Source organism: Myodes glareolus, chromosome X (assembly GCF_982192425.1).
Source record: "Myodes glareolus chromosome X, mMyoGla1.1, whole genome shotgun sequence".
Lineage (NCBI taxonomy): Eukaryota > Metazoa > Chordata > Mammalia > Rodentia > Cricetidae > Myodes > Myodes glareolus.
In genome coordinates, this window is record NC_142053.1 from 107,505,522 (window position 1) to 107,529,497 (window position 23,976).

Consider the following 23,976-nt stretch of genomic DNA (forward strand, 5'->3'; position numbering starts at 1 on the left):
TCCACTCCTTAAGAAGTTTGCTTTCATTGTGTTTAAAAATTCCCTGTAGGGGATTGTCAGTCCTGTAAAATATCTATGTTTTGAATGGGGAAGGGTAGATAGTGGATATGAGGATTTTAGGCATCAAAAGAAAATGAATTGCATAGTATCAAATATGGGAAGAAACAAGCAGAAGTCAAGGAAGTGTTTGTGCAGGCCATGAATGGGAAAACGTAAAGCAGCAAAACGCAACAAAGCCAGGCAAAGACTTGTTCTGGTGCCACAAAAAGAATTTTATTTTGAACCAGGAAGCAACAGAAAACAAGAAGAGAGTCAGGATTGAGGGGCTTGGCAGTTGACTCAAATACCAGGATTGAATTTGTGCTGGTACAAGGAGGCATAGAGAAAACCTTCTCATTTCTACACCAAGCTCATCGGATTACAGCACTTATGTCCATAACTCACATTCACACAGTCTGGGATTGCTTTCGAATTCAGATTTTCTGTAAGTATTTTGTAAATAATTTTGATGTTCACACAGTCTGGGATTGCTTTCGAATTCAGATTTTCTGTAAGTATTTTGTAAATAATTTTGATGATGAAGGTGCCACTCCTGTGACAGTATTGTCTGCTGTGCCTTTTTATTTGTTTGTCCCTGGAAACAAAGGCAAACATTCAGGAGTAGCTAAACTAGGACACAGCTGACATCTTGAGTCAGATACCATTTTTTTCTGGTGAGGAGCTTCACTGTGCACTGGAGAATGTTTAATGCCATCTCTGACTTCTACCCACCAGATGCCAGGAGCAACATTTCTCCAGCTTGTGACAACCAAAATTGACTCCCGATATCGCCAAATGTCTTCTTGGGTAACAAAATCAAGACCTGGATGAGAAGTACTTGCTAGTGTCATTGTCTCTGCACGCCATTGATGTTTTACCAAGAGAGACCAGATGTCAGCTTTCCAACACCAGATGCACTGAGCAGGCAGGCACATGTCTCTGCAGCCATTTATATGTGCTGCTGGAGTGGAGATAGAAATCCATCTTGAGTTGGAGGGCACTGGCTCATTCCTCAGGAAATTCAAGGTCCATTTATCAGTACCATAATAAAAAGTCTGTCTGTGTTCAGGTTGCTTTTTCCCCCACAGAGACCATTATCTCCACAGTCACTTTCTGAAGTCACTTTCTTTTAAAGCTGGAGAGAAAAATCTTCACCCTGCACCTACCCTCATCTAATCCACTATTTAGATTCGGACTTCAATAATACGAATCTAAGGCAAGTTTCAACAATCAGTTTCCAACGTTGGATCCATGCTCTCTTTATCCAAGGAAAGGTAGTACCATATTTTGGAGTCCTGGTCCAAGGATGGGCTACATAACACGGAGGATCAAGTGAAAAGTGAAAATGCTGGTCTTGTGTTCAAAAAGCACTAAGAGTTTCATCACAGTGAAGAGAGAACATGATACTAAGCCTAAGCCCTTCTGCACTCAGGGCACTTGGCAGCTGAGTCATTCACATACGCATGGTGCCAAGCCTTTACAGCCTTTGCTGGCATCTCATCAGTTTCATTGTACTAATTTAATCAGCACTGCCATCTCTTTTGCCCCTCTATGGAAATGCTTCCTGTGAGTGGCGCCAGTTTGTTTAAAGGAAATGCAGGGTTATACTGCAGCAAATGTTTACATCATGTATTTTTCGACTTAAAAAAAAATCCACACGAAATCTTTTCTACATCATTACAGCAATTGAACACTGTGGCCTTTCACCATATACATATTTTCCTGTAAATGTGACAACCTGGAAATAGGAACTGCTACATCCACAATGTTTTTAAGTTAGCCAAGAGTAAGACTTCCACAACAAAATTATAACAGAATTTGTCTTGTCCTTACAAAAATAGTCAAAACACACCCTAAACAGCTTGCAGTGAAAATCTGAATAGTAACATCTTTATACTGAAAAACATATTCACGGAAATAGTGTCCTTCTAGGAAATGCTTTATGTTAACATCATAAGGCAAACTGTAGCATTTATTGTTACCTGGAGACCATGAGTTTTTAAAAACTCAGAAATCGAGTTTTAGACCCTTTTGTTTAGAACCTGTAAGTGTACAAAGTGCATTAAAATATCTTTATACAGTTACCCAAATGTACATAAAAATGACTGAGACAACTTTTCAGTTTATTCAGGGAAGGCAAATACATATTTTTGTATTGTCAAAAGTCCTAAAATATTCCTAGAGAAAAATGAAGATTTTTTTCCACTGAGATGTCCATTTTTAAGATGTGAAATTGTCTTAAGCTGCTATCAAAATATTCATCTGGGTATAAATAATATAGTAAATATATAAAATATATCCATTAAGAAAAAGGACAGCATCTGCCAGCGAAGAGACAAAAGACATAGAAGCTTTGTCTTCCATGAAGCCCAGATTGGCAAGTACATCAATTGTGACCACATGATGCTTAAATGGAGAGTGTAGTGAGTAATTTCTGGAAATAGTTGATTCGATTAAAAACAAACCCAATTCTTCAGTCTACCAGTCTTTCAGTCAATGGCTGGCTGACATGGTAGCCCAGATAAATATTTTAGCAATTAAACCATTTAGCAAGTGAACCCATGGCAATGTCCTATGTCAAAGACCACCTGAGGAAGTCTTAATCCAGGGACCATTGCACTGTATCAGATCAGCACGAAAAGGATTTTATCTGAAATTTTATTAATAGGACCTATTAACAGATTCCCCTGCTGGAACAGTAAATTTGAAATTTTGTCTTCCAACTCTATGATAAACTATACTGGGATATAGGGGGATGTCTACGTCTTTCAAAGTGTGCTTTTTAAAGACTGTAGCTTTAGAGGCATGTACGCTGGTGATGAGTGTTTTCTGTAGTGTGTCATATCATTTGTCATATATACTGTTTTTGGTGACTTACATTTGGACATGTTCAAGGCCATGTGCTGATGTCCTAGAGAACAAAATCAATTGAAAACAGGATTGGAATTTGTAACGGAACATGTTAATTTCCATAGACCCAGAAAGAAAAAGAAAACTTGCTTTGTGGCAGGGCAAAATAGGCTACCTATTAAATGTGGTGAAAGAATTTCACAGGCCTAAAATAACTAGTAAGAGGAAAGGAAAAGCAGTTCTATGACATGAAACAGAATTCCGCTTTTGATAACATCCAAATCAGCATGAATTCTTGAATCATCTGTAAGATTCAAAATGACAATGTTCAATTGTAATCTCATTCATGATGTTCGCCCAAGTGTCAGCCCTGGAGAAATGGGTGAAAACATGACTAAAGGGTTAAGAAAACTTTTTCTTCCCCAGATCATCCCATCAGTCACAACTAAACTTAAGGTCCAAAGTTAATTCTCTCCTTCTCCCTTAGTCCCCATACGATTTGATCCAATACAAGTTTCTGAAGTCATAGTTAAGATATCTCAAGTTAAGTCAGAGAAAGGAAGCCTGTTTACTTCCTTACTAGATTCTAAATGACTTTTGCTCTTTAAATAGCTGCATACTCTGTTACTCTAAGTGACAGGACCTAACACGGTCTCAGTACGAAATAGAATGTGGGAAAGTGAATAAACACACAAGTCTACAAAAGGGTTTTTGCAAGCCCATACACTGATGAAATGAAACTGGTAAAGGGCTGGTAAACTTATGGGCTTCTTAAGGCGCAAAACCAAGTGATTCCTACGAGCTGTAATCCAGATTATGTTTCTTTTATAAATAATCTATAGATTTTCCTCTAAATACAAAAAATCAAAGAAATTATTAAAGCCTGTACTTAATACAAAACACAATAAAAGAAGTGAAATCTCTCATTTTGAGCCCTATCTGAGCTGGTTTCTGGACAAACTGGGGAGATTTAATCACACTCTCGAAGCCTTAGTTTCTCAATCCTCTAAACAGCCTCAACCTTTGTTACTCCTCAGAGCTGCTCTGGGACTGGATGCTCAAGGTAGCTGTTCTGTACAGTCCAAATGATCTGGGATGGGAAGACCCGTTATAATCGTCAAACACTTGTTCCACACAGTAAAGGTGGGGCACACCGGCTGCGAAAGCGCCACATCAAAGGTATAGAGGTGGATGGAGTTCAAAGCATCATAAAAAGCGATGGAACCATTATCATAGTCCAGCAGGATGCCTACACGCCGGAGGTGGGGGGCTGGCTCAATGGGGATTTCCTTGCTGTTATGCCTAACCACCCAATTATTGTTGCAGCGGCAGAGAGCCCAGGAAGCAGAGTTCTTCCCAATCCATTCATGTTTGGGGGCCGATTTGTATGCAAGGCCAATGGCATACCTGCAGAGACAAAACAGCCGCGATAAGAAAAATAAACCACATTGCATGCGAGTAAAACTTGTTTTGTGGACCATAGGGCTGTTAAAGTGTGATTATTTGTTGTCCCTGGTCTCTCCCTGGAAGAGTATTTAAATCTAAATACTTATCATTGTCCTTACCAAGCACAAAGAGGTGGAAGGTGGCCAGCATGTTGACCTACAATCCTTTTTTCAGCTTAAGTGTTGCAAGAGAATCCTGACTTTCCTCTTTGCTGCTTTGGTTCTTTTTTTGTGCATGCCTGCACATTAAATTCTCTGGACCAGTGGCTGATCAACTCAGACCTTTCTCTAATTGAAATGTTCTGCTCTGTTCAGTACAGTCATCGTAAACCCCATATAGCCACTGGGCATTGGAACTGTGGCTGTGAGTCTATGAAATCAACCTTAAATTTACAGACAATCTGTGATTTCCAATGCCTGGATTTAAGTTTTTTTTTTTTTACCTTATTAAAAGCAATTTACAGTCGCAAAATTATCCTCTGATTTTGTGATATACAATGTCATCCTTTTGTAAGACATTGGGCATCATGAGGGGAAACTGATACTATACACTACAGTGTACTGAAGACAATAAAGGATGTGAGATAATCAAGATGTTATTACAAGTAGGGCTTTGTGCTAAAGAAATTAGTCTGACTATAGACTCACGTAAGTCGTCAGAGAACATTCAAGGTAGGCCCGACTGAGCTATGATATTCAGGACGGTGAGTGTCAGAAATGCATTTATTGTTCATCCCCCCCCATGGGATTATCAGCGTATAACCTCAGCATTCGTATGGAAGAGCCTGCTTCTATCTATCTATCTATCTATCTATCTATCTATCTATCTATCTATCTATCTATCTATCTATGTCTATTTATTTAGTTTGAAAAATAGTTCCACACTGTGGCCCACACTGGCCTCAAACTCTCACAACCTTCTGCTTTCAGCCTTCTGAGTGACTGACTTGGGGTACTAGTCATGCTTGTAATGGATTTTGATTTCCATTATGTACATTTTAATAACTACACTTGTGGTGCAAGGCTGCCATGCTGGAAAGCGCGATTCTATGCAAGCTTACTCTTTCAACAGACTTTAAGCTTTATGATTGTTACCACATCTTCTGTTTGTCCATGGCTTTGAACGAACTTTGGCAAAAGCAAACAGAAAAAAATGATTTCCAGCTATAAGGTTAAGTCCATTGTCTTCATTCAATCTCAATGTCTCATCTATAATACAGGAACAAGTATAGTCTCCATATTCCCAAGTAACAGAGTAAAAGAAAAAAATGTATTTTTAAATCCTAATCACAATGGCTGGCATGTGATATTCTGCAACTATTATTTTATCATACTACCTAATGACACACTAACAGTATGTACAGGAATCAGACTTTAAACCTAGTATGATTCAAATGGACACAACTTCAATTGACATTTCATGCCATCTTCCTCTCATCAGAAATTGTGCAATACACCACTGCCTTTCCGATTATATTTCCTACTATGTGTTAAAGTTTTAAAAATATCTCTGAGAGGGCTGGAGAAATGGATTATAAAGAGTACATGCTGGCCATCGTTTGTTTTATGCAAGGTAACAAAGAGGGAGACATACGAGGATCTGCCAAGGAAGGGGAAAGAGACACAAGCTCCTAAAACCATCATCCAATAACAGGTGAAAACAGATGCAGAAATGCAGATGTAGAGATGCAGATGCAGTGGTTAGTTGTGGAGCTAGCAATCCGACAGAGCTCCCAGATTTCTGTTGAAGAGAGGAAGTAGTGATAACATGAGAAAAGGGGTCAAGAACAGGATGGGGAAACCCACAGAAAAAGCTGACCTGAACTAGTGGGAGCTCACTCCAGACAGACAACTAGGAATCCTGCATAAGCCCAATCTAGCTCCTCTGAAAGCCGGTAACAGTAGGCGGCTTGGGCAGTTTGTGGGAACACTGGCAGTGGGACCTAATGAATTGACTTTTTGGAGCCCATTTCCTATGAGGAAAAATCTTGCTCAATCTAGACACGAAGGGAAGGTCCTTAGTCCAGCCTCAAGGTGGGGATGTGACAGAATTTGTTGACTCGCCATGAAAAGCTTTACCCTCTCTGAGGAGCAGGTGGAGGGAAGGGAAGGTGGGAGGAGGGGGAAGGGAGGGAGGGTAAATTGAGATTAGCATGTAAAAAAGAGAAGAATACATGCTAATCTTTCAGAGGATTTGAGTCTGACTCACAACCACAACCACCTGCATCTAGCTTTAAGGGATTCAACACCTTCTTCTGACACACACACACACACACACACACACACACACACACACACACACACCTAAAAGTAAATTTTATGGATTCAATGTGGCAAAAAGAAAAAAAAAGGAGAGAAGTAATGTTAAAATTGGGTGGGAAGGGATAGGAGGGTTGAAAAGGTTGGAAGAGAAGTGGTTGAGGAAATATATTGTATGAAAAATACATTGTACGAAATTCTAAAAGAATTTAAAAAATATTTTAAATTCTACTGAGCAGATAGCTATTCCATTACTCTAAATATCCTTTCTTATTACTCAAAAATAAAAAAATCTAAAGAATTTTCCTACAATATTCAAAGCTTCTTATTCTCTTTTTATGTAACTGAGACATGCCCTTTAATATTTAAAACATTTCACAGTTATTATCATAAGCCAAACACATCACTATTAATCAAGAGTGAAAACCCCTGAGTTCAAGTTTTGATATGTTAGAGCAGAAACAAGTGTAATCGGATATTGACATCTAATACCTGACCGTGAGCAGAGAGAAAAACTTCACTGGTCTTTGTTAAAAATAACATTTTTAAAAAGAAAAATCAGATGTTAGATCTAAAATACAATAGATTTGAGAGAGGCGTGTTTGAAAACATGCTACAACTCAAGAAGATATATTGGCAATCCATTAAATCAGTGCACCAGCCCTGCTGTTATCAACACAGTAACTTTGTGTCCCTCCTGTCAATTTCCTGTGCACAGATAGTTCTGGGTTGTACTACCCAGAAGGCCCATTTCTGTGTGAGTCTGGATCAGATTATGCAATTGCAATATCTTTGCACAGGATCCTGAAGTTGGAAGAGGATCAGGGACACTGTTTCTCAATGGCAGGCAGTGGGTATGAGGTGTGAAGAAGCTTTAGATGGGACCCTAGTCTATTTGGATGCAAAACTTCCTAGGCCTGGTATGGGGGGGGGGCTTGGACTTCCCACAGGGCAGTGTTCCCTGCCCTCTCTTAAGGAGGGAGGGAAAGGGAGGAGGGTGAGTGGGGGAGCAGAAGGGGAATGGGAGGAGGGGAGGAAGTATAAATTTTTGAATGGAAAAATAAATAAATAAATAAATAAATAAATAGCTTCAGGATGTACCTGCTTTAGCAGGGGAACCAGGTCCTTGTGACTTCATGCACTGGAGTCAGAGATTGCTTAAGTTTCCCACCCCCATTTATCTTTGAAGATCCTTGACTGACTTCTGTTTATTTGCTAAGAGCAAACCAATACATTTTTGGAATATTCACCGCCTCTCTGTCTCTGTCTCTGTCTCTGTCTCTCTCTCTCTCCTCTCTCTCTCTGTCTCTCTCTGTCTCTCTCTCTGTCTCTGTCTCTCTCTCTCTCTCTCTCTCCTCTCTCTGTCTCTGTGTGTGTGTGTGTGTTTGTGTGTGTATGTGCTCCCATGCCCATGCATACACATGCAAAGCAAGAGTTTAATACTGGGTGTTGTCTTCTCTTGTTTCTCTCACTAAATCCAGACCTAACTAATTTGGCTAAGCTGTTTAGCCAGTCAGCTCTGGGGAATCCTCCTGTCTGTGTTTCCCCTCTTCCAAAATAGAGTTACAGGCATGTGCAACTAAGACCTGGCTTCTACGTGGATACTGGTGATCATAATTCAGGCCCTAGTGCTTGCATAGCAGGCACTTTAACAACTAAACCATCTCTCTAGCTCCATGATGTGCATTTTGCAATTTAAAATATCTCCCTTGAAACTGTACTCTATGACTCAGCAGACACTACTTTAATTTTTCAGATTACATGGAACTTAAATTTGCATCCCCAAAGAACAATAGCTGTATTGTTTCTTTCTTGATGATGCAGACCATGTTTAACTTAGAGAATGCTAATGTTTATTTCTCATTTTAACCTCCATTGAACCCTTTGAAGTAGCTTCAACAGGGAGGGCTGACTTCATTTAGAAAATCAGAAAGTTAAAATTAGAAGAAAAGTACAGAAATCTAATGCTGTCCTCTCAAATTTTTGTCTAGTAATATTGGTATGAACCTACTATTACTACCTTACTTAACACCATTTCATTAACACCAAGTGCATGTTAGCAGCACTTGACAGCAAGAAAATAATCAAGTGCACAGTCCATTAGGCAAGGGAAAGTTTCATTATATTATCATTAATCTGTGAAACTATGTACATAATTTCATTGAACTTGAAAAGTGCAGGCAGAATATAATGTTTCATTAAGTGATGCAGTGAGACATAAAGCAATTAACAAATACAAAAACTGTACTTCACAGACCAATGTTAACATGCCCCATTATATGTATCATAATGTACATGTTAATTTAAAATCAAGCATATATTTCATAAACAAATATGTGTGTGTCACTAACTGTTTTACGTCACTTGCATTTAATTGTAGAGGGCAATGTTTCCTTACTGTTACCATCAAGGAAATGCAAATCTACTTTCTACATGTGATTTTTTTAAACTGACACAATCAGGTTTGCATGTAAAGACCCAATGTGTGGCAACTAATTGTGCAATTTATTTTTCCCACACGAGTTAGTTTTGACATCTGGAACATGTTTTAAAGGTAATACTGATCTGTGTTTATGTAGCTAAAGTGGTCTGGTGCAATTTTCCATACTATTCATCAGTGGCAATGAGATCATAATGATCAGGTATCTTTTATCACAAATAATTAATGGGGTTATAATCATTTAAACACTAGATTCTGAAATACCAGATTAATAAAGCGCACTAATTAACTAGAAATGTTTGCTTTTCTGCACATAAATTCTTTTTCCCTTTGTGCTTTTAACTTGCTCAACATAGCTAAAAATTTCAACTGCCAATTTGAGGAGATGGGTCAATTGATACAGAGAACTCAAGCCTGGTACTTCAGGTTTCATGTAAAAAGCTAACTGTCACAGTGATGCTATACTTACAACATTCCAGCAACATGATTATATTAACAAGAACCGAACAATTCAACAACAGTAAACATCATAGTATAGATGGGGGAAATGTGAGGTCCCACTCATAAATGAAAACCTATAAGCAATTAACTTCTGAGAGAGGGAGAAACAGTCTTCCCTATGGATGAACCCTCTGACTGATTATTTAATACTAAGGGGTCAGACCTAGAAACATACATGCATCAACACAGAACAAACTCAGCAGAGTGTGTGTGTGTGTGTGTGTGTGTGTGTGTGTGTGTGTGTGTAACCACAATGGTTTAAAATGGTTAAAGAAGAGGAAGCATCATGAATTTGGGAGGAGTGGGCAGAGGAGGGAAGGAGGAGAGTGAGGGAGAAATGAAGTAACTGTGTTTTAATAAAATTTTTAAAAAGTGAGAAAGAGAAAAATGCTAGGTGTTGTGGTCTGTGCCTATAATTCCATCACTAGAGAAATGGAGACAAAAGGATCTTTGCTCACCAGCATATCTAGCAGAATCCTTAAACTCCAGATTCAGTAAGAGACCTTGTCTCAAAAAAATAATGTGGATGGCGGTTGAGGAAGCAGCTGGCCTCCAAATGTACACACACACAAAGGCACACACGTAAATTTCAAGTGCCAATGAATCCCACAGCCCTGGAAGAAGTAGGACGTCTTCTCCATCATCTGACTGATTGTTAGAACATGAAAATGGTCATACAGCCACTATGGAAATCAGTATGGTGATTTCTCAGTAAATTAGGAAGCAACCTACCTTAAGACCAAGGAATACCACTTTTGTGCATATGCCCAAAAGACGCTCAATTATGCCACAAAGACATGTGCTCAACTATGTTCATAGCAGCATTATTTGTAATAGTCATAACTTGTAAACAACCTAGATGCCCCTCAACTGAAGAATGTATAAGGAAAATGTGACACATTTACATAATGGAGTACTACATAATGGTAAAAAGTAATGACATCTTGAAATTTGCAGGCAAATGAATGGATCTAGAAAAAAAGATATTGAGTGAGGTAACCCAGACCCAGAAAGACAATTATCATATGCACTCACTCATAAGTGGCTTTTAGACATAAAGCAAAGAAAAACCAGCCTACAATCCACAACCCCAGAGAACCTAGAAAACAAAGAGGACCCTAAGAATGACATACATGGATCAACATAGGAAGATGTCAAGATCTCCTGAGTAAATTGGGAGTGTGAAGGTCACGGGAGAGGGCAGAAGGGGAGGGGGAGGAAGGGGGGGAGTAGAGAAGGATGTATAGCTCAATAAAAGCAATAAAAATTAAAAAAAAATAAAAATAAGTTACACTGTGGAAAAGAAGGGAAAAAAAGAAAAGAGTCTAGGCAAAGAGAATCAAGAGGATAATACGAGATGAAAAACTACCTGCTAGGCTTACACAGATACCATTATTAAGAGAGTGGGGATAGCCACTTGTGCAAGGTTCCTTAGATTTGGGTTGACTTGTACTCGCTATGTGCACCTTGTGTACATTGTATTATTTGCAAGGATTCACACGAAAATGACTTGTTTTACAAGTGCCTTGGCATTCTTGGATTGAAACAAACACTGTTGCTGTCCTCATGAATCTCAGGTTTTGTACATTTGAATATTGGTTTCAAGTTTTATTTTTGCTTTAATATGTTATTACTTGGCAGTCTCATATATTTATGCAATGAATTTTACTGCTCTCATCTTCCTCCCTCTCCCGCTTGAATCCTTCTCCACAACTTCCCTTCTTTCATGTCAGCTATCACTCATTAAATACGTTTGGTCATGTGTTAAACCATAATTATAACTTTTTAAAGCTATATCGCCCTTCAGTGAGTAGTAGCATACATACTATGGCGGTTAGAGCAGAGATCAACAAACTACAACCCAGGGGGTCAACTCTGGCCCCTTGCCTATTCTCACAAATGAAGTTTATTGGCACCCAGTCCTACCCATTTGTACATGCATTGTCTGTGGCTGCTTTCCCACTATTACAGCTCCAGGTTGAGTACTTGGGACAAAAATTTTCTGACCTGTAAAATCAAGACATTAACTTTCTTGTCCTTTATTTATGGGCTCCTAGTTAAAAGTTAGACCCCTGACTACAGAGTTTGTAATTACCAACTGTGAATTTTATGACTTTGGGTCCTTAGTCACGTCATCTGTAAAATGAGAATGACATCACCTCCTTTTTTTCTTTTGGCCTTGAACTCACTATATTTCTATCTCTTTCTATACGTGTGTGTGTGTGTGTGTGTGTATGTGTGTGTGTACATGTATATATACATACACACACATGAAGATGACTTTGAACTCTAGTTCTTCCTGCCTCTGCTTCATGAATACTGGGATTATAGGCCTGTACTAGCATGCTAGGTTTCTGCATTGCTGGAACAGACATAAAATAGACCTAGACGCAACCTGTAGATTAAAGTATAAACCCAGTTGAGATTAATCCTTATCAGCTAACCTACAAATATATGTGTTTAATACATTAGTAAATGGTTGCTTTGAAGACACACTGATTTTGAGGATGTTTGCCATGTAGCATTATTGTAGTGGTAGGTTTTACTCTTCAAAATGGATGCTGGTTATAAACTTATAACCTTGATAAAGTGCAAAGTAGCTTATTGATATCCTTGACAAAGTACCCAATAGTTTGCACTTTTTACTGCTGGAGAAAAATAGATTCTGCCTACCATGTGCTTCCACTTATGACCACTTCCCAGTAATGCCGGCCACTATCAATGAACACGTTTCCAGCCACTCCATAGCTTCCTTGGCTGGTGAAGCGTTCAGGCGTATGACTCTTTTTGGATGATGACTCATCTCGTTCCACTGTCAGGTTATCATGGGATACCTTCAATTTTCGATGAGCAGATTTGGGATCCAGTTTAAACGGCTGACCTAGAAACAAGTTCACAGAAGAAAAAGAAGTGAAAAAGTACTGCTTATTGGAATGTAACAAATGGTATCTCCTCATAGTCAGATTTAAAAGTCTGAAGCAAGGGATGAAGACATAGCATAGTGGTTAAGAGCATGAACTGCTCATTCAGAGGGCCTGGGTTTGGATCCTAATACCCACACGACAGTTCACTACTATCTGTAACACTAGTTCCAGTGGATCTGATGCCCTTTTCTGACTTTACTGGGCATAAGACATGTGCATGGTTTGCAGACATGCATACAGGCAAAATACCCATACACATGAAATACAGACAAAGAGGTAAAGCCTAAAACAAGCCATTATTCCCTGAACTAGACTTCCTACCACAAAAGAGTATCTTATAGTCTAATAGCAATTTAATATTTAGAAACAGTTTTTAAACGGTATTTATTTATTCACACTTTTTATGATGCTCAAAAAAATTAGGCAGGAATTTTTATGTTCTAGGGACAGCAGTGCTGAACAAGAGCATGGTTGTGCCTCCTTGAGTTTCTAATTGGTTTCTAGAGAGGGATCCAGTGTTGCTCTGTAACTATTCAGAAAGGAATGGGCAAGGATCAACCTTGGATAGGATAGGAGGATCATGGCACAGGTGCATTTTGGCTGAAGAACATCCTGGAACGGAGGAGAAAAATGAAGAAAGACCTTATTTTCAAGGACTTACATATTTAATCAGGCCTGAATTACACCCATGCTAAATAAACTCCAGAACAAAGAACAAATAAATCAAGATTTCAAGTCAGAATATAGAGTGTTCTAAACACTCAAACACATCGTTCTGAGCTTGGTAAAAGGAAAAGTGTAACCCTTTAGGGACTATATATTCAAAAATTTTTTCAGCAAGGGTAAATGATAGTAATGCTCAAGTTTTCTATTTCTGGATTTATTAATACATATAATAGATACAATTCTTTTTCATTATTCACACTTGTGTTTTGAAAAGTTTAATATTAAAAATCCTGGCACAGTCATCTATGGGAATTTTGATGTAACTGTTACTTCTCTGTCACTTCAATATTAGGACTGAGTACAGGCAATTGGCTATTACCACATAGGGTATAGAACATTTTAAAACAGAAAACAAAAATACAATTTGGTAGTGATAACACACTGTCCAACTTCACAACCACTGTTGTAGTTAGGAAAGGCCTTCTGCTCAGCATGCAAGTCCCATGGAATCACAGGAAAAAAGCCTGATAAATATGACTGTAAGCAATGCATGCTTGGGCTGGAGACCTCATAGAGAACTGTGTTCACTTAAATATGGGTGGCTCTGCTTGGATTTAAACATAACACCAGAACCTCAAAAATTTTTGCCTTTAGGTCAGTGACGAGCGCACTTTTTCTGCAGAGGATAAGAAAATAAATATTTTCAGTTATGTAGGCCATGTGGTTTCTTTTGTGACTCTGTCTTTGTAGTGAGGAAGTAGTCACAAATTGATAAATGAATGGGTATGGGTATATGTAAATAAACCTTTATTTATAAATGTAGGTATTCAAATTTGGTCCTTGAACTGCAGTTTACTGATCCTTGTTTTATATTTCTGTAGATATCAAAGGGAAGCCAGTTGACATGCCAATGTGGACTGGAAATTTCCCACAAGGTTTCATCCTTAGAAGAGAGACAGAGGCAAATTGATGGTTGCTGAGAAAGGGAGAATCAGTCTTCTCTAAGGTTAACCTCTAGCTAACCTCTGATAGGTTAGCTAATCCAAAGAGGTCAGCCTTAAATACATGTGAGTAATACTAAATGATCACAGCATATGGCATTTATAAACATACATATATATGCACACACATATATTTATACATATGTGTTTGTGTAAGATTTATAATTAAAGAAGAGAAAGCTAAGAATTTGAGAAGAGGTGGGAGGGATATGGAAAGAAATAGAAGGAGAAGAGGGAGAAGAAGAAAAATGTAACTACAGTACTAATATCTGAAATTCTCAAAAGAATTTTTTGCTCATTTGTATCTTATTGAGACCTTCAATGTTTTATGGATGTTTGAACATAGTCTTATATAGTCTTAAATTTATTTCTAATGTATCATTTTTGTGTTATAATAAACTTAAACTTCTAATTTTGGGGCTTATACTTGGATATAAAATTGATACCTGTATACTAAAAATAAATTAAATAAAAATGATAAAAGAATATAAATCTGACTTAAAAGGAAAAAAAAGCCCTCAAGGACCAAGAAGGTAGCTCTCAGAGGCTATCAGACCTACTGGATTATACCTATAGTTTACATTTTAAAGTTTAAACTTGGCTTGCCTTGTAAAAATATAAAAGTCTCCATGGATGTTCATGCCAGCAACTGTTAGGGATAAGTCATGGAATAAGCTCAGAAGAGAACAAAGATGCGCTTTCTTAAAATATTCCAATTTTTAAAGGTGGAAGGCAAATGTGAGTAAAAATCATTTGACACTAATGGGCAGAGCAGGAAAAAAATTCCATCTCGGAGCTCACCATTTATGTAGGCCTGAGTGCTGTTTGGCCTAATGCCAGTGAGGAATAGCAGCAGAATGTTCAGGAAGAAGGGACTTGCCATGGATAACTGCCTGCTTGCTTTAGCCCCCCCCCCCCCCCCCCGCTCTCAGCCACTCTCTCACACAGCAAGGGCCCACCAGCTTCAGTGGGACCCATGCTTTGTGTCCTCATTGAGCCAATTCTGTCTGGGCCACAGAGGTCTTTCAAAAAACAAACCGCTGCCCATTCTTACCAACTTTCAGGCTTTGGCTTCAATGAAGACAAATTAGCTTGAGAAGGAAGTTAATGATTGTGTTACTAACAAACCTAATTCATTAGACCATTTGTAGAGGACATGACCTTATCCTGCCTACTATTCTTTTGCTTGAACAACTCTCATAATAATCTCTGGACACATTCCCCAGCTGTCAATCTTCCTTGATTTTAATCCCTTCACCACATCACAGTGTAACAAATCATGTTTTGCAGATCCTCATCCAGCCCCTACCATATAAACCTGTCAACCTATCTCCCCTCAAACACTGCTCTCAAAAAAAACCAACTGCTTCATGACCCATAATGGGTTTACCATTTGGTTTTGTTTGTTTTTGTTTTGTGATGCTGGAGATGGGAACCATGGGTTCACACACTGTAGTCAATCACTCTGTCACTGATGTCCTAAGCCATATTACTATGTCCTAAGCCATATCTGACAGGGTCTCACTAAATTGCTCAGGCTGATCTTGAACTCGTTCTATAGACTAAACTGGTCTTGAATTTAGGTTCTTCCTGTAGGTAGGATTATAGGCGTATGAGAACAGGCTTAGCTACTTTATATTTTTTAAAAACTGATGTGTATGTGTGTGTGTGTGTGTGTGTGTGTATTGGGGGTGTTTGTGTGTGTGTGTATGTATGTATATATGTATGTATGGTGTGGTGTTACTGGGCTTTGTTCCACGACAAAGGCTATGCTGGTCTGGAATTTGGGATCCTGTTTCACTGTCCCAAGTGCTGGGATTATAGGTGTGCACCAGTGCGCCTAGTTTTACAATACGGGTTTTATCTCTAGCTTCATTGTTCAGCTATCCTGTCAACTTATATCTTATTTTTACTATGCTGATTCCTTTTCTATTGCACAATATAATATTTTCTTTGGGCCTTTGTACATGTTGTTCCTTTGTCATGGGATATTCCCTCTTCTTCATATCCCTTAATCTTTCCTTACCCTGAAAAGCCACCACGGCTATACAGGGTGATGCTCTTTTGAATGTTCTACACTTTCATGAGTTACTGCCATTACAGACTTCAGAAATACAATGATAACTAAGGCTTAGTGTTCTGTCTTCTCAAGCAGTCTATAATTACCGTGAGAGAAGACCATCTGTAGGAGCTAAATGTTGTCACAGTGTCCGCAGCCTGGTGCACAGGATCGACAATTTGCTAGAAACTCCACCAGTCTTTGAGAGGTCAAATGCATGCTCAAGTATAATTAAAAGCTGTTGACCTGAGTAGGTATAAGTTAATTTTCATGTGTTCTGTGATTGTTAACAAAGCATGGCGTAATATTATTCTTAAATTCTCAAAATTGTTTCAAATTTATCAGTTTATAAATGAGGCTAAGTTTTCCTGTTTTAAAAATGAAGAACCAAAATCGTCTCTTAAAAATGGGGAGAATGTGAAGAACCACCAAAGGTGAGATGAGGTCGTAGGCTGGATCCTGTTAAAGGAACGATAAAATCTGTATAAAGCCTAGGACTTAGGCAACAGAAATGTACCAGTGTTAACTTCTTACGTTGTGACAAATGAGTCAGGGTCATGTAAGACATTGACTCTAGGGCAAACTGAGTACAGGCTATACAGGACTCTTTGTAATAGCTACAGGTTTTCTGGGAATCTACAATCCTCACGAAATAAAATGGTTTTGTCTAAGAAAATATGAAAAGACAAGTTTCATGGTCACATGGCAAGCATGTGGCAGGGCTTCAGCTTTCTCATGCTTAATCCAGAGTTCTTCTTCTATCCTTTGCTTGTCCTAAGACCAAATCATGTGCTACCATGCTCTGGGAGACAAGGATATGGTTAAATGAGAGCTCCTCTTGAGAACTCATTTATTGTTTCTGTTGACTGGCAACCCCACAGCACAGCACCATATTGACATAGCATAATATTTCTAGATCAAAAAGATATAAAGAAAGAAAAGAGGTTAAAACAAAACACATGTAGACAGAGACAGTGACAGTAACAGTAAAATGACAGAACCACGAGACACAAGAACAGGCTGCATCATTCATTGTGTTGAGAGCATCCTCTATGCCATAGATGTTTAATATGCCTGTCTTCCACTCATTTGATGCCAGCAGCATCCTCCTCAGTTGTGATAACGCAGGAAAATGTCTCCAGACATTATTAAATGCTACATGGACTGGGGCTGTGGGAGGAAAGACAAAATTGCCCATGATTGAGAATCACAGACCCAGACAGATACTTGAAATAAAACAAAGAATTTCTGAAGAAAGAGTTACGAACTTGATTTCTACTATGGAAAACAATCCTATCTAACATTTACAGCGTGGGTTCTGTATCAGGCCTTATAGGGTTCTTTATCAGGCCTTATAGGCACCTGTTCAATTTCTCACAAGAACTTCTTCAGGACTATTTTCTCAAGACATGAGAGCAACTATATGCAAAGAAATTAATGGCCACATGACCTAGAAGACACAGAATCAACTTTGACACCCAGGGGTAGCTGCTGGGAACGTCAGCACTTCACACTGGCTCTTTCCTTGCTTTTCCTGAGCCTGTCAGTGATGCCCAAGACAGAAAAGGAGAAAGCAAAGCAAGAGGAAGGAGTGTTAGCCAAGCGATGAGCAAATGTGAGGTGACAGCTCAGCTGAGTTCACAGCACTTACTGTTTGTCTTCAACTTCCCAGGCTCACTGCTGCGGCTGCCTGCCTGGTTGATGGCCTTGACCATGAAGATATACTTGGTGCCACTTTGTAGGCCATGCACAGTGTAGTGGTTCTGCTTGATGTTGGGCACAATCATCCAGCTATCAGCCGAGTTACACAGACCTGCAAAGGCAATCAGACCGGTGCAATCACAGGCAATGTTGGCAGAATTTTAGGTTATTTAAGCTGTAAACATTGAAGAATGGAGAAATCCTTTACTTTTTATATGGGATAACCAACAAAATTGGTCTCAACATGCTATCTATATCAAGAGCTCACTTTGAATTACATGTTCCCTTTGAGCATTCCCCCTGGGACAAATCACTGAAGATTCTTATATTGCAAACTCTGGTCTGTGTGAATGGGTGCAGCGAAGGTGCTTTTGTCTGGGATCTTATGCACTGAACATGCACATGGTATGTTATTGAGAGCCGTGAGGCAGAAACAAAATTAACCAGAGATTGAACCCCCCCATCTTACCCTCTCCTGAATGACATAGGTCATTCAAGCTTCGTTCTCATGAATTGAGAAACTCACAGATGGTGAGGGTAGCTGATGCATGTACTAAGAGCTAACTTCATCAACACTGACATAGTTGACTGCATTTTGCCTCTGATACTTCTCTTGGCCATATCCAAGCCAAAGTGACTTTGTAGCTATTCTCTCTCTAAAAAGGAGGAATATACTGCTTGGCCATGTGGCTTTGGGTTTGGTCACATGACTTGTTGACTTGAGCACAAAGGACAATGTGCTTTGTTGCGAGAGTAAGCTTGAGGTTTTCTGTTGGTTCCCTGCATCTCTGCCATTGCTATGGGGAAAACATTTGGGAAACAGTCTGCTTATTTCAACAAACGAGGCAAGGAGAGAAGCTATTCTGACTAGTTTTATGTCAACTTGACACAAGCTAGAGTCAGTTGGGAAGAGGAAACGTTAACTGAGAAAATTCCTCACTGATTGTTCTGTAAGGGCATTATCGTAACTTGAGAGTTAAGTGGGAGAAGCTAGTTTACTGTGGATGGTGACATCCTGGGATTTGTGGTCCTGGATGCTGCAAGAAAGCAGGATGAGCAAGTCAGTAGAGTGGTATTCCTTCGTGACTTCTGCATCAGCTCCTGCCTCTTCCTGGCTCCTGCCCTGCTTGAGTTGCTGACCTGACTTCCCTTGGCGAACAGTAATATAGACGTTTAAGTGAAATTAGGCCCTTTCCTCCCCAAGGTACTTTTTGTCATAGTGATTCATCACAGCACTAGTCCCTCTAAGACAACAGCCTTATCATTAGGTCAATGCAGCAGCAAACCCAGCACAGGTCAGCTGACTCCATCCAACTTCTAACGGAAGAGATTTAAAAGTGATCACCAAGGTGCTCTATAATCCTATTAGTGTGGATTCAGAGAAACCTGGGGCAGCACCAGCACTTAGGGGCAACTGGGGGCCCAGTGTGGATCTTGGGAAAGTGTCGATAGGATTTTTCACCAGCTGTATCCCTGGTATCACTGGTCCAGAGTGAAGTAGGGCTGCTCTTCTGGTTTCATTCTGCAGGATGTGGGTTGAGAAACAAGCTGAGGATTTATGAGGCTTGGAAGGACATGTAGGAAAAAGGAAGTCCATTTTGTTTAGCAGCTGACTGATGCTAGAAACTTCTTTTTGGTATCAGGCCCAACTTTCCTCTCTCCATCCATCAATCTCCACTCCAATAGAACCTTTTCCCATTTCCCTGGTGACTAGGCTGTCATGACGTTTCCTTTCTCAGTACTAGTCCCTGGGAGAATGCCAGACCCTTCCACTTCCTGAGGTACTTCAAAATCACGCCCCTTTTTCCTTTTTGGTTCATTTGCAAGTCAAAGGGTTCGTTCCTTTGATCTCAAGGCAACTTATACCTCACCCAACTCTGAACAAACAGCTCTCCAAGAACCTAATGAGACCTTTCTGGGAGAAGAAATTCAGAAATATACATCTACACCAACTCACAAATATTTGCATAGCACTGCAGGGTAGTCTTGAGGTCCCTGAAATCTGTCTTTGAATTATATATACTAATTGCTACTAAATGCTTTCTCCAACTTGCGTTTTGGTGTATGTTCATGTGTGTGTGTGTGTGTGTGTGTGTGTGTGTGTGTTTGTGTAGTGCACTTATGAGTGCATGTGCAGGCCAGAGGTTGATACCAGGTGCCTTTCTTGATTGTTCTCTACTTTACTTTTAGAGCCAGGATCTCTCCTTAAACCTGGAACTCACCAGTTCTGGCTAGTTTGGCTAGTCAGCTTGTTCCTGAGATCCCCTGTCTGTGTCCTAAATGCTGAGATTATAGGGGGCTTCAATTCCTTTTGGCTTTCTGTCTGTCTCCCAAATGCTGGGATTACAGGTGGCTGCAATGCCTTTTAGCTTTCTTTGTGGGTTATGGAAAACCGAACATTGGTCCTTATGCTTGAAAAGTAAGCACTTTATCTCCCCAGCCTCACATGCTCTGGATCTTGAGGGAATACTTTTTTTTTTTTTCAGTTACTCCCAAGAGTCATTTGGCCTCATGAGTTTTCTATTACTTACAGGACCTTGAGACTTGAAAAAAGTAAGCATAATAACTTGATACTCATAGAGGAGTTTGAGTGTGTGAAACCACATTTAGTACTGAGTAGAATAATTCAGGACAGCATCTCCTCAATTTGTCTGTAACTCTGCACCTTGCGTTTTCTTCCCAAGTCTCCCTTGGGTAAGAAGAAAACCTCCAAGTCCCAATTGGCCATCTCTTACCACAAAACAAAGCATCCAGTACTGGGACTGGGTTATATCCTATTGAGTTGTGGGCCAAAGGGTTCCCATGGAAATCCCCAAACAACCTAGGTAGTTGCTAAAAGAACATGTTGCTCTCATCAAATGGACAGGAGGTCCCATTGTAAAAGACCACATCTACGCAACTCATTGAATATGGAGAGGTAGAGCTGCTGCCCACATAGAACGTTCACCAACATATATGGTGTCTTTGGTATGGGAAGGTACTCTGCAGGCTACCAAAAGAGAAATGTAAACACCAATCCAGCCACAAAGCCTTTGATCTACAATGCTGTTTTTTTCTGCAAAATGTGCTAGTGCAATGGAGGCACAAAGCTTGTGTCTGATTTGCTGTAAGGCTACTCCACTCCACAAGATAGAACCCATACCCAATTCTGGTCGGGTGACCAAGAACCAGAGAGCAGGTAGCCCAGAGACCTCGGATCAGTGCTTTATTCAGCCATCATTAGAGAACCTTCCTCCTGTAGCAGATGGGAACAAATACAAAGACACAAGCAGATATTATGCAAAGAGAGAGACCTTGGAACACATAGCTAAAGGGGATGTCTCCATCAAATTCCTCCCCTCAGGGATAGCTCAGGGAACCACAGGGAAGAGGAGGCAGAAGGAGTGTGAAAGCAAGAGAGGATGGAAGACGCCAAGAGAACAAGGTCCTCTAAATCAACAGGGACAAATCTCATATGAACTCAAAGAGATTGAAGCAACAAGCATAGGACTGACATGGATTTGCACCAGGTCCTCTGGGTGTATATTATAGCTTTCAGCCTAGTATTTTTTTAGTTTTTCTAATAACCCTATCACTGCTTCCTCTCCCTTCTCTTCTCCCAGTCCTTTCCCCTTTGCACCCCTCTTTGTTTTAATATTTTTTATTGATTTTTATTGAGCTCTATATTTTTCTCTGCTCCCCTCTCTGCCTCTCCCCTTTCCCCTTCAGCCCTCCCTAAGGTCCCATGCTCCCAATTAACTCAGGAGAACTTGTCGTTTTCTACTTCCTACGTCCTGTGTAGATTAGATCTATATAAGACTCTCTTAGTGTTCTCATTGTTGTCTAAGTTCTCTGGGATTGTGATTTGTAGGCTGGCTTTCTTTGCTTTATGTTTAAAAACCACCTATGAGTGAGTACAAGCAATAATTGTCTTTCTGTGTCTGGGTTACCTCACTCAAAATAATGTTTTCTAGCTCCATCCATTTGCCTGCAAAATTAAAGATGTCATTATTTCTTTCTGCTGTGTAGTACTCAATTGTGTAAATGTACCACATTTTCTTTATTCATTCTTCAGTCGAGGGGCATTTAGGTTATTTCCAGGTTCTGGTTATGACAAACAAAGTTGCTATGAACATAGTTGAGCACATGTCCTTGTGGCACGATTGAGCATCCTTTGGATATAGACCCAAAAGTGGTATTACTGGGTCTTGAGAAAGGTTGTTTCCTAGTTTTCTGAGAAATCACCACACTGACATCCAAAGGGCTGTACCAGCTTGCATTCCCACCAGCAATGCAGAAATGTTCCCCTTTTCCCATAACCTCTCCAGTATAAGTTGTCATCAGTATTTTTGATCTTGGCCATTCTTATAGGTGTAAGACGGAATCTCAGAGTTGTTTTGATTTGCATTTTTCTGATGACTAAGGATGTTGAGCAAATTCTTAAGTGATTTAGTAATTTTATGGGGTCTTGAGTATAAGAAAGAGTGGGTCTCTGATTCTTGTTTTTGCTCTTAGGACCCTTCTTTCTCTTAGGCTGCCTTGTTCAACTTCAGTGTGATGGTTTTTGTTCTACCTGATTATATATATATATATATATATATATATATATATACACATACATATGTGTGTGTGTGTGTGTGTGTGTGTGTGTGTGTATGTATGTATTTTGCTGTGTTTGGTTGTTATCTCTTAGAAGCCTGTTCCTTTCTAATGAGAGACAGAAAGGGAGTGAATCTGGATGGGAGCAGAGGTAGTGAGGAACTGGGAGTAATAGTAGAGGAAAGGGATACTGTAATCAAGATATATTATATGAGGAAAAAAATCTATTTTTAATATAAGAAGTGGGAAAAAAGAAAATGTCTCCAAATGCTATGGTGACAGGAGGCTCTCCCTACTCTATATTTTCTTTGATCCTTTCTCACTATAGCTTTTTTTAAAGAAAACAACTAAAACAAACCCTGTATTTCTGGAGCCTGCAGCCAAATATTAGATTTTGATCCAACCAAAAGTACGGTCCTTTTGAACTCTACGATCCAATCCCCAAGAGGTCTATAATTTACTTGTTGAAAATATCAATAATATAAAAATAATAACAAAACAAAATTAGCTTTCCTATCTTAGGATAATCAACTCATATCCTTAGGTCTCTGTCAACAGCAGTCAGGCATATATGCAAAACAATAATAGCACTCAGCAGATTCAAATGAGAATCCTATCAATTTCACTGCATTTGTGCTGTTCATGTTTAATTGCACATGTTATAATGAAATGACCACTGTGGTCAAAGAGGGAAAAGGTGCCCGGCAGTGGAGGCACACACCTTTAATCCCAACACTCGAGAGGCAGAGGCAGGCAGATCTCTGTGAGTTAGAGGCTAGTCTGGTCTACAAGAGCTAGTTCCAGGACAGACTCCACAGAGAAACCTTGCCAAAAAAGGGGGGGGGGAAGGTAAAAATGCTTTCAATAAACTTTCTCGTCATTGTAGATACCTGAAGCTTGATTTCATGTGGTGAGGGATGCTTTCAGCAATATCATAGAGCAGATGTCTGAAATTAGTTCAAACTGCAACTTGGCTTCCAATCACAAATCTTACAAAGATTTAATGTATCAAAACCTCCCCAAAAAGACAGGATGTGAAACTGACTATCCTGATCAGTTTGAAGAAGTCACTAAATTTTTTTCTTTGAGTATAAGTGTAGTAAAATTCTTTGAAATTTCTTTGACTATAGGTGTGACTTATACAGTGAGTAAGCTATCTTCATAAACACTAACTGGTTTTTTGCTTCCCTTTTTATTACGAATATTGCCAGGATAATGATTGAGAATTTATTGCAAATGCCAAGAAAACAACAGTGACAATTTTCTTTTGGGACATTTATGTGGGGGTGCCATGGAGTACACCTCAAATATATTGGTAGTGTTGGCCTTATAGCAGCCAGTACCATCTCATTTCTTACACATGGCACTACGCTACCTCGACACTACACTGTGCCAAGACTAGTAGGCAGGTTTGCTTCATCTGTTTATGAAACATCCACATGATTATCCCGACTGAAACTTCACTTTTTCCCAGACTTGTTTGGGTGCTTTGCTATTCACAGACTGTGACTCA

General features: G+C 39.4%; 1 protein-coding gene across 5 annotated transcripts in view; it reads right to left on the reverse strand.

Annotated features, from left to right (window-relative positions):
• Positions 1 to 1,654: 1,654 nt before the first annotated feature.
• The window catches only part of Mid1 (midline 1), a 356,681-nt gene continuing 334,359 nt past the window's right edge, over positions 1,655 to 23,976 (reverse strand). For all 5 annotated transcript variants that reach the window (XM_087902599.1, XM_048446262.3, XM_085685095.2 and 2 more), the window contains exons 8-10: positions 17,836 to 17,997; positions 12,208 to 12,415; positions 1,655 to 4,296 (exon numbers count right to left, since the gene is read on the reverse strand). In XM_087902599.1, coding sequence (XP_087758725.1) covers positions 3,948 to 4,296; positions 12,208 to 12,415; positions 17,836 to 17,997 — 719 coding nt within the window. In that variant the 3' untranslated portion in view covers positions 1,655 to 3,947. The remainder of the gene's footprint in view (positions 4,297 to 12,207; positions 12,416 to 17,835; positions 17,998 to 23,976) is intronic.